This window comes from Bos indicus x Bos taurus, chromosome 3, assembly GCF_003369695.1.
Source record: "Bos indicus x Bos taurus breed Angus x Brahman F1 hybrid chromosome 3, Bos_hybrid_MaternalHap_v2.0, whole genome shotgun sequence".
NCBI lineage: Eukaryota > Metazoa > Chordata > Mammalia > Artiodactyla > Bovidae > Bos > Bos indicus x Bos taurus.
In genome coordinates, this window is record NC_040078.1 from 20413185 (window position 1) to 20424640 (window position 11456).

General features: G+C 45.1%; 1 protein-coding gene across 2 annotated transcripts; it reads right to left on the reverse strand.

The window, feature by feature from the left end:
• Nucleotides 1-5950: 5950 nt before the first annotated feature.
• CIART (circadian associated repressor of transcription) lies at nt 5951-9460 on the reverse strand. 2 transcript variants are annotated; one of them, XM_027534636.1, is made up of 6 exons: nt 9376-9460; nt 8380-8805; nt 8142-8217; nt 7833-7911; nt 7620-7731; nt 5951-6606 (listed from the first exon to the last, which is right to left on the reverse strand). In XM_027534636.1, the coding sequence occupies exons 2-6, from the start codon at nt 8743-8745 to the stop codon at nt 6082-6084; spliced, it is 1158 nt and encodes a 385-aa protein (XP_027390437.1). In that variant the 5' UTR covers nt 8746-8805; nt 9376-9460; the 3' UTR covers nt 5951-6081. The 2 variants fall into 2 exon arrangements, with proteins under 2 accessions (XP_027390437.1, XP_027390443.1); XM_027534642.1 differs by having other exon boundaries at nt 8380-8551; nt 9376-9450.
• Between the last annotated feature and the right edge of the window lie 1996 nt (nt 9461-11456).

Below are 11456 nucleotides of genomic sequence, written 5' to 3' on the forward strand. Positions count from 1 at the left end.
GGTCCTTTGGCCTCTGAGGTCAGCCCGATTCTGTACCCTTTAATCCTATTAAATCTTTTTTTTCCCCCTTCCAGTTGAAGTAGAGTTGATTTAAAATGTTGTGCCAATCTCTGCCGTAATCCTATTAAACCTTAAATAGATATTCAATCTATTTCTTTTTCCGGACGGAAAATGAGAGAAATAGGCGAAGCTTCCTGGCATGGTTCCTGTTTTCACAAAGGACACGGATTCTTGGAGAGCTGCTCTCAGGGTGGAAGGGGCTTCCATGGTGGCTCAGTGGGAAGAATCCACCTGCCAGTGCAGGAGACCCGAATTCGATCCCTGGGTGGGGAAGATCCTCTGGAGAAGGAAATGGCAACCCACTCCACTGTGTATCCTTTACTGGGAAATCCCATGGACAGAGGAGCCTGGCACATTACTACCTACAGTCCATTGGGGGGGGGGGGGGGTTGGGGCAGGGTGGTGGGTGGTCACAAAAGAATAGAACACAACGTAGCGAACTGCGGATGGAAAACAGTTTTACACCCAAAAATCTAAGGGCAAGAAATGAAATAACATACTATCAGTTTCCTATATCACCATCTCCCTAGACATTTCACTAAACAAAGTGGAATCACTAAAGAGTCAGAAAACTCATCTAAAGGATTTAGAATCAGACTCTTTTATGCCAGCTTCTATCCCATTTGTCTCCTAGTGAGACTTAGTAGAAACTTTTTTTTTTTTTACTTTTTCCTCATTGTGGAACCAGCTTTCCTTTTATTCATATGTTATGTCTACATATATCTTATTTTATGGGTATTCATATAAGTTCAGATTTACTGGAAATGGCTACTGGAAAACAGTAGGGAAAGGCTCAGAAGAAGAAAGCATGTCAATCAGGTACTTGTGCAATACCGTTCTTTGGGTAACTCCCCTGAAACACACAGGAACATACACAGAGACAGATGCATCCACATCAGTTATGCTAATAGGACTCACAAAAACTGAAGCCTGCCTTAAAGTAAGCCAGGTTCAAAGTAACCAAAATAGAGTTAGTCTGGGACATGATTTTGCTTATCAACAAACTTTTATGGAGTGCCTACTTTGTGTCATCCGACTACCTCTTATTTACTTATTATTACTTTTGGTTGGCTTCCCTGATAGCTCAGTTGGTAAAGAATCCACCTGCAGTCCAGGAGACCTCAGTTCCATTTCTGGGTTGGGAAGATCCTCTGTAGAAGGGAAAGGTTACCCACTCCAGTATTCTGGCCTAGAGAATTCCCTGAGTTGGACACGACTGAGCGACTTTAAGCTCAACATTCAGAAAACTAAGATCATGGCATCTGGCCCCATCACTTCATGGGAAATAGATGGGGAAACAGTGGAAACAGTGTCAGACTTTATTTTTGGGGGTTCCAAAATCACTGCAGATGGTGACTGCAGCCATGAAATTAAAGACGCTTACTCCTTGGAAGGAAAGTTATGACCAACCTAGACAGCATATTAAAAAGCAGAGATATTACTTTGCCAACAAAGTTTTGTCCAGTCAAGGCTATGGTTTTCACAGTGGTCATGTATGGATGTGAGAGTTGGACTGTGAAGAAGGCTGAGCGCGGAAGATGCTTTTGAACTGTGGTGTTGGAGAAGACTCTTGAGAGTCCCTTGGACTGCAAGGAGATCCAACCAGTCCATCCTAAAGGAAACCAGTCCTGGGTGCTCATTGGAAGGACTGATGCTAAAGCTGAAACTCCAATACTCTGGCCACCTCATGCAAAGAGTCAACTCATTGGAAAAGACCCTGATGCTGGGAGGAATTGGGGGCAGGAGGAGAAGGGGACGACAAAGGATGAGATGGCTGGATGGCATCACTGACTCAATGGACATGAGTTTGAGTGAACTCTGGGAGTTGGTGATGGACAGGGAGGCCTGGTGTGCTGTGATTCATGGGGTCGCAAAGAGTCAGACACGACTGAGCGACTGAACTGAACTGAACTGAGCGACTTTCACAAACGTTCACCACTGCGCTATGTCTTTGTTCCTGCATGTAGGTTTTCTCTAGTTGCAGTGAACAGGAGTTACTCTTCATTGTGGTGCTTGGCTTCTCATTGCAGTGGCCTCCCCTGATGCAGAGCACAGGCTCTAGGAGCATGAGCTTCAGTAGTTGCAGCACATTAGTTGCTACAACTAAAGAGTTGTAGCATTAGTTGTAGCTTTCCAGCCCTAGAGTGTTCAGGCTTCAATATTTGTGGCAGGCAGGCTTAGTTGCTCTGCAGCATATGGAATCTTCCCTGACCAGGGATCAAACCCTTGTCCCTTGCATTGGCAGGCATATTCTTATCCACTATACCACCTGGGAAGTTCCTCCACTGCCTCTTGAACTACCAAAACATAGTAAGTGTCCAAAAAGATAAATAGTACAACAAGGTAGCGTATGATGAATGCAAAATAAATTATATAGCCAGCAACATACTGTAGTAGAAAAACACTGGATTGGAAGTCAGGTGATCTGGATTCTATCAAAATTCTGATACTCATCAGGCATATGACCTTGAACAAATCACTTAAATCAGTAGTCTGCAAAGTACTGCCTACAGGTCAAATCCAGCCCCATTCTTGTTTTTGTAAATAAACTTTATTGGGACTTCCCTGGTGGTCAACTGGTTAAGAATCCGCCTGCCAATGTAGGGAACATGGGTTCGATCCCTGGTCTGGGAAGATTCCACATGCCTTGGAGGAACTAAGGCCATGTGCCACAACTACTGAGCCTGAGCACTTAGAGCCCATGTTCCCCAACAAGAGAAGCCACCACGAGAAGGCTGTGTACTGCAATGAAGAGCAAGCCCCACTTGCCTCAACTAGAGAAACCTGCTCACATCAACGAAGACTGACAGCCAAAAAAAAAATGAATCAAAAATTAAAAAAAAAAACTTATTGGAACACAGTTCTGCTGTGTGTTTATATATTAGGTATGACTGTTTGGGCTACAATGACAGCGCTGGGTAGTTCCAGCAAGATGTATGGCCCACAAAGCATGTATCTTGCTTTGCTGACCACTTATTTAAACTCAGTCTGTTCCCTCATCTGTAAAATTGAACTAATATGTGCCTTCAATCACACATAATTTGTCATGGGAATCAAAAGGGATAACACGGAAAAATATTTTGAAAGAAAGGAAGAGGAAAAGTAGTGTTTTTGAGAATCTTATATCAGGGTATTAGATACCAAATTAGATACCAAATACTAGGCAGTTTATATACCTCCTTTCATTTGATGGAGTAAAGGGCCAAAGCCTAAGCATATAGATCGTGTTTAATGGGGCAAACAATTGAGAGGACTTGAGTTAGTCACTGAAAGAAGCGGAGGGCTTAGTTAACAGAGGGCAGAAAGGCTGGGCAAGGTGAGTGGCATGAACAAGAGTTTAGAGGCAAAAAGGCTTACAGTTTCTGGGAGCAAGCAACAACAAAACAGCGTAGAACAGACGGATCATGCATGGGAGCAGAGAGAGAAACAGAGGCCTTGACTTTGCTTTGGATTTTCTTCTCAAAATATCAGAGAGCCATTGAATAGGAAATGACATGCAAAGCATTGTTTCAGGAAAATTAATCTGTTTTTAAGTGAGAAGGGATTAGAGGTAAGAGAAGCTATTGCTATAGCCAAGTTTTAGACCAAAGAGGTGGTGATGGAATGGAAAGGAAGAAACAGATTTTAAGAGCCATTCCAAATATAGAATAAAAAGGATTTGGTGACTAAATAGCACCAACTTTTAAACCTAGTTATCTAGAAAAAAGATGGTACTATAGGCAGCATTAACAGAAGAAAAAGAGGCTGTAAAAAGGCAGAACAGGAAGAACACTAATTTGATTGGTCAACACTAGAAAAGGCATCAGACTGGAAAACAAGAGTCCTGTATGACACATTGTTTTGTCTTACACAAGCTACCTAAGTGTCCTCATTTATAAAATTACAAATAATACCTTCTTGGGGCTTCTCTGATGGCTCAGAGGTAAAGAATCTGCCTGCCAATACAGCAGACACGGTTTGGTCCCTGGATTGGGAAGATCCTCTGGAGGAAGAAATGGGAACTCACTCCAGTATTCTTTCTTGGAGAATCCCATGGGCAGAGGAGCCTGGCAGGCTACAGTCCACAGGGTCGAAAAGATTAGGACACAACTGAATAGACTAATCACACTCTCATGTCACCCTCTTGGCTCTAAAATGCTGAAACGTTTAATAAGTTTTAAGTATTAGTAATGAGTAAATGAAACTGTCCAGCAGAAATGTATACATTCAGTATGTCATCTCATGGGAAAGATTGAGACTGGAGAGGAAGCTTCAGAAGTCTTCTAAGTTGAGGTAATAATTAGAGCCATGAAGAAGATGAAAGCTTGAAGTGAAAGAATATAGTTAAAGAGCCAAGGATTGAGCCTAAGGGAACACCCATACTCTGGAGTGGGCAGAAGTGAGGCTATTACGAGATATAGAAGTTGTTGCCAGATAGGTAAGAGGAGAATTAGGATAGTGTGCTGACATGGGATCCAAGGGAGAAGAGCACTCTGAGAGCACTGAGTACCTAGCCTTTGTAAAGCCCCTGGATTTAGCTATTGATTGGGTGGAAGCTACTTTATGATACTCAAATTCTGTAAGATCATTAGTGACTAAGAGGGTGCGGTGGAGGCTAGGCTGTAAGATTTAAGGATTATGTGATAGGAAGGAGTCAGAAAGAGTATGATTAGACTACTCTGTCAAGAATTAAAGAATAAAGAAAAGGGACTTCCCCTTAGCCACTGGTGGTCCAGTGGCTAAGAATCCACCTTTCAATGCAGGGGCCACAGATTCGATCCCTGGTTGGGGAACAAAGATCCCACAGGCTGCGGGGCAACTAAGCCTACGCAATGAAGATCCCAGGTGCCACAAATAAGACCTGGTGCAGCTAAATAAATACATACATAAATAAAAAGAATTAGAGAAAAAAGACGGGAAAGAGGGCAAGTAGAGTCAAGAGATATTTTCATGAAGAGGGTACCTGATCATACTTGCAGGAGGGAAGAAAGCATAAACAAATCAATAACAATCGGAAGTTGCAAAGTAAAGAAGGGACAAGTGATTCAGCAGAAATTCCAGAGGTGAAAGGTAATCAAAAGCACAACTGGAGCAGTTTGCCTTAGAAGAGAGAGCATGTTGTCTGAAATAAAAGGAGACAATAATCTACTGAGAACAGAGTTGAGAAACAGGTGAAAGATGTACAATTAGCTATGAGAAATATGCTACGCAGCCAATATGCAATATAAGTAAAATGACAAGGTAGCCTGATACATCGCTAAGGCTGGGAGAGGACATGGTTGTGATGGAAACTGGGATAGATCAGAAAGAACAATACATGGAGAAGAGCAGAGGTAAGTAAATTCACAGACTTCACTTTTGTGGTCTGATGACACTGGGTAACATACATTTAGCAGCTGAAGCTTTTGAATAATGATTAGGCCCAGCATCTAAGAGGACTCACCATTCTGACAGTTCTAAGGCATCCCTTCCTCTTCAAAACTAGCAACCACGGTGGCTGTTCTGGCTTTGGTGTCCCTTTCCTGACAGCAGTACATTACATTATGCATTTATCCACAAGAATCAACAGCTCCCAGTGAAGCAAAGAGCTACCCCTGAGTGGTAGAACCTGCTAGTCTGGACCAGCTGGAAGGTTACAAGCATGAGACACACAAAGGGAAAGGTACTAGTCTCTGAGCCTGAATGAAAAAACAGACCCAGCTTTGAACCCCTAACTGTCCCAAAGGTGTTTCCTAGGAACTTAGCAGCAGAGAGTCCCTTTTCCTCTCCCGCAGGACATAATATTGTCCCATCCAGACCTCTAATTTGGTGGAGCTTGGGTTCACAAACATTTCCCTCCCCTTTCTTTTCTGCAGGTCAGAGGAAAAAAGGTTGAGGCAAAAGGTTTCAATTTCCCCCAGTGAGTAAACTCTTTAGGTATAAAATGTATTTAATCATAAAGGATTTCTCTTTCTTCAACACAAATGCACACATTAAAAGTAAAAAAAAAGAGAGAGAGACATATATTTACACAAATTAGAAACTACAGTCTCAGGTCCTGGATTAGGGGTCGAGAGGATGGACAGCAGGAGCAACTGCAGGATGGCCTCTCATCTGTTCCAGGTGTCCTGTGGTCCTCTCTCTGGTCGAGGCAGGTAGACCAAGAGGGGAAAGGGCACAGCTACAGTTTGATGGCAGAGTTACTGGAAAATTGTAATAATGAGACCCCTCTGCAGATAGTTTCTGATGATTACCAGGGATGACAGGAGATGCTGTCGTAGATGGAACTGGAGTGATTGGGGCTGAGTGAGTCAAGGGCTGTACTCCATGCTGGAGGAAAAGGATGACACCAATGCTGGTTCCAGTGCCTAAAGGACCATGGCTAAAGGAGATGGTACCTGGGGAACTGAGAGGGGGATTGCAAATTGGAGTAGTGTGGATCCAAGTGAGGTTCATAGCTGGCCATTCGGTGAGGTGCCAAGGCTGCTTTGGTTTTAATACTAGCTGTCCTAGCTGTGTCTGGTCCATCTTTTCCATGGAAGGTGCAGGAGAGGAAGCAGCTGGATAACTGTGGTGGCTTGGAAAATACTAGGGAGAGGGAAGAAAAGAGAAAAAATTATGTGAGAAAGCTTTCAGATTACTTCCACCTGGATGCTTAAATCTTGGTTTCCTTGGGAACTCTGTAATGCTAACATACCTTGCTTTATGCAATAGATAATTTCCTGCCAGGCCATGATTAAGTAAAAGTTTTAGTAACCAAATTTTTGAAGCCCTACTATATATACCACATACTATATAGCACTGGCTATTCAGACATTTAAGGGCTTCCCTGGTGGCTCAGTGGTAGAGAATCCGCCTGCCAATGCAGGAGATGCAGGTTTGATCCCTGGGTTGGGAAGATGCCCTGGAGAAGGAAATGGCAACCGACTCTAGTATTCTTGGCTGGGAAACCCATGGACAGAGGAGCTTGGCCGGCTACAGTCCGGACATGACTTAGCAACTAAACAACAATTCAGATGTATACAAAATAAAACTAACAGTCTCACAAATTTCCACTCTTTATAAACAAATTCATTTTAGAACGTCTTTCTAAAGTTTTTAATTGGAATCATCATTTTCCAATTTTTGTATTTTAAGTTCTAATTTTCTGTGTTGAGTTCCTTAAGAACTGTGATCATTCCTCAATACCCATGCTTCCAGAGGGATACAAGGATCCTTCGGTAGGAGTAAAAAGGAGAGGAAAAGCAGCTTAGAAGCAGCAGAGGAGAAAAGATTTTCATAGACAAGCTGTGGAATCTTCCTGCATGATTCATTTGGCCAGGTAAAAAGTCTTCTGTTATCTATACAGAAAGCAGATAAGCTACAAGACACGGTATGGGGTTAAACTCCATAGAGTTCTTAGAAATGACCCAAACAAAATAGAGCCAAAAAACATCTAGAAATCAGACTATGAAGGAATCTAGGCATTCTCTTCCTTGAAAAGAAACTTATTGAAAAGATGAAAAGACCCAGAAGAAAATGGGAGCGGGAGCCCCTTTCTGTATGTACACGTCATTTCTTTGGTTATTTCCCCAACTTTTCCTCCGATAATAAGTTCTCACCTTGGTCAGCTGGTTCCTGCTACTACCCAATGATGATTTCTGAGCAGCTATATGAGGAAACCAAGTCTTTAACATTCCTTCCACCTGTAACAGAGTTCCTAGATAACGTTCTCTGTGAGGGAAAGTTAAAAAAAAGGCCATTAGGTGTGAAAAAAGCCACAGAACAGGATTGGAAATAGCACTTTATGAAGAAGAGAAAAGAAGGGGACTTACCCCATCTGTGGCTTCTTCAAAACTCCTAAGATACGCTGGATCCTGTCCATTGCCACACTCTGCTGGAAAGTGCTCAATCCTGGGGTTAGGAGAGAGAAGATGAGATCAAGGATTGAGATTCAAGAATTTAGTGAGCGCAAGGAAAGACAGAAGGGAGTTAAAATCGATTCACCTAAGTAAATTGTCACAGGAGCAAACCGGAATCATCTAGGCCCCAAAGATTTATGAGAAATACACATTTAAAACACATGTGGAGACAGAGACAGATATGAGCCTAGCTCAAATGAATGCAACTAATCAGATAATTACCTCTCTCAAATCGACCCATCTTCAGCCCCTTCAGTAGGTCTGTGAGAGGGGGTATGAATCCTTGGAGCTCTTTACACTGTAGGAAAATAGGACAAATGGTATGAGAAGACCAAGAATTGCCCACACCAGTACTTATTTTTCCATCCCTGGGAGCCAATACTCTCCTTGTGGGGTCCTTATCAACCAAATGAATACTAAGCCACTCTGGTCCCATCTCCTTTTCCCAGCTTTCTCTTACCTTCTGAGCAAAGAGCAGGTCTCCTTCTGTGGTACAACCCTGGATGTTTATACAGGTCTCCAGTTCACCATCTCTTGATCTTTTGATCCCAGATCCTGACATAGAAGAAGCCAAGCCCCGCTGTTCCGAGTGAGATGCTACATGTTGGTTACTGGAAACCTTGGGTCGTTGCCTGCAGCGGATAGGACCAGGGCTGGGCCGAGAACCTTCCTTCTGCCCAACAGAGTCTGGCTTGGGGCCAGGAGCCCACTTGTCCTCCCCCTCACTATCGGAGGGGGAGCCAAAGTCACTGTTCACTGGGGAGGTGGAAAAAGAGGACGAAAGAGAGTAGGAAGAATAGGAAGAAACGCTAGATGGAGAATCCATAGGTTCAGAAGCAGGGTCTGGAGAGCAGCTCCCGGAGTACCCAAAGATCGGGACCTGCAACTGAAGAGCAAAGCGAGGGAGTCTGAAACCAGAATCTGAGGATTGGGAAATGGACTGAGAGAGTAGGGTGTACTGTATACGATAATAACATCTCTTCTCTCCCTTCCCAATATTTATCCTGTCTCGGGCACAATAGAAAAAGTCATCTTCCCTACCTCCCCCTCTCCACTAAGAACCTGGATTGCCTTTGTGCCCTCTGCGGAGCAGCTCTTAGCCTGACACAGGCTGTTCTTTCTTCCCTCAGTTCAGAGTAAATGACATGATATGACCCCTTTCTCCGGTTCGCTTTTCTGGTCTCATCCTGACCCCGTAGCGAGCCTCTCTACCTGAGCTCACACCACCAGCAAGCCGGAAATCTGCTGCACTTGAACCCACCTAGGGACCCTGTAGGAAACTCCCGCCTCTTCCCAACCTTTCTGATTGCCATCCCTGCGCCGGACCACTTCCAGTCGCACCTGCCACGTGATGCGAATCCTTGCAATACCAATATCTGCAACGAGTCCCAAAGCCCACTCCCACCGGGTCTGATCCTCCCGCGCGGATCGCTCCCTGGCGTCAGAGTCTCCTCACCTGTGTCAGTTGGTTCAGTTCAGGCTGTGTGCAGCTCCTACTCAGACTCTCGAGTCTCTGCTACCCACCTCCGGCTCCCTCCCACTGGGTCCCGCCCCTTCCCCCTCCAGGACACGTGCAGCTCCGCACGTGCCTTCCCCCTGCTTACACAGACCTCGCACCCTCATTGGTTGTGTAGCCGGTGACACGTGACTCTCGTTATTGACGTTCACATCCCATTTGCTACAGCTTACAGGGGTCCGGCCAATAAAGCGGCTCTCAGGGGACGATTGGTTGGATGGTAAGTATTCTGTGCTCCGCCCCTACATGCGGCTAGCAAGGAGGACCCGGTGATGAGAAAAGGAGGAGGATGGAAAAAGAGTGGAAAAGAAGGGAGGGGAGAAAAAGGGCGGAGCCCGTGGCCTTAAATAGGATGGTGGTGTGCTGCAGCCGCGCGGCTGGAGTGTGCAGACTAGTAGTGTGATCTGAGATGTGAGCCTTGCCGTGTGGGACTCTTGGTTCTTCCTTGGTAACCGACCCCTGTCCCCGCTTTTTCAGCGCCTCCGCTTACAAGTGCAGCACGTGGAACCCGTCAGCGACTTGCGTCTGCAACGTGTGTGAGAACATGGACGTGTGCCACTGTGTATCCTCCTCCTCCCCCCTCCCCCCTCCGCTCTCCGTGGCCCAGCCCTCGTGACTCCCCGGTCTCTGTTTCACTCTCCCCTCCTCCTCCTTATCCTACAAGTTGGGTGCCTCCTGCCCTGTTGGGTGAGGAGGGTGGGGACTTCTGCCGAGAACACCGCGTCCTCTCCCCGGCTCCCACTGGGGCGGCTCCTCCAGCCCTTTCCTTATATAACCCGCCACGCACGTTACCAGCTCAGATGCCAGCCCGCCATCAATCTAGAGGTCAAAGCCCAGCCGGGTTGTTCCTGACTTCTACCCGGGTTCCTCAGGCCCTGTGCCCTTAATTCTATTTTACTTAGCACAAGGAATGGGGAGGCGGGTAGGTCTCTGATTTCCTAGATTATGCCTTTGTTCAGCTTTAGTTTCTTCATTGGTCCTCTAGAGAAGATTTGAAGAAGGGAGGGTGGCAAAGTCTGGAGTTTACTATTCACTGCCCCTTGCAGGTTTTTTTTTTTTTTTTTTTCTTTGCTGCACCACCGGGAGGCTTGCAGGATCTCAGTTCCCCAACCAGGGGCTGAACCCGGGCAACAGCAGTGAAAGCTCGGGAGTTCTAACCACTAAGCAACCAGGGAACGCCCCTTGCAGTATTGAGAGCACTGTGGAGAGAAGGGGACGGGGACTCAGGGACTGTGGGCTGATTAAAGCTGTAACATTGAAGAGACCACAAGGGGGCAGCCTAGTTCTGATTAGGGTCGCAAGGATAAAGGGGGGAAAAAAAATTTAAAGTTTGTCCTTGCATGCCCTAATTACTAACTGAAAAAGGTACATATTTAGAGGCGGAGGGCAGGGGGTAGGGGTGGGGAAAGTAAGTAGAAAAGGGTGTGAATTTTTAAAATCTATTCTAAGTAGCTTTTGATGGTTTATGTTTGTTTAACAACGTGCTTATTTTATAAAAAGGATAAAAGGGTTCTACTTCAACTTTCTCCAAGCATATTGTTTCAATCCTGTATATGATAAGGTAAAACGGTAGAATTAGAGGGAATTATAGGCTGTGAATAAACCTGTTTGTGGGTGCTTTTCTCTGTTCTTCCCAAAATTTAAGTTCCACCCCCCTCCCCAAGGTCCTAATAATTCCCTCTTAAGTCTACTGTCACCTAACTCCGCAGATGGTGACTGCAGCCATGAAATTAAAAGGCACTTACTCCTTGGAAGAAAGTTATGACCAACCTAGACAGCATATTGAAAAGCAGAGACATTACTTTGCCAACAAAGGTCCGTCTAGTCAAGGCTATGGTTTTTCCCGTGGTCATGTATGGATGTGAGAGTTGGACTGTGAAGAAAGCTGAGCACCGAAGAATTGATGCTTTTGAACTGTGGTGTTGGAGAAGACTCTTGAGAGTCCCTTGGACTGCAAGGAGATCCAACCAGTCCATCCTAAAGGAGACCAGTCCTGGGTGTTCACTGGAAGGAATGATGCT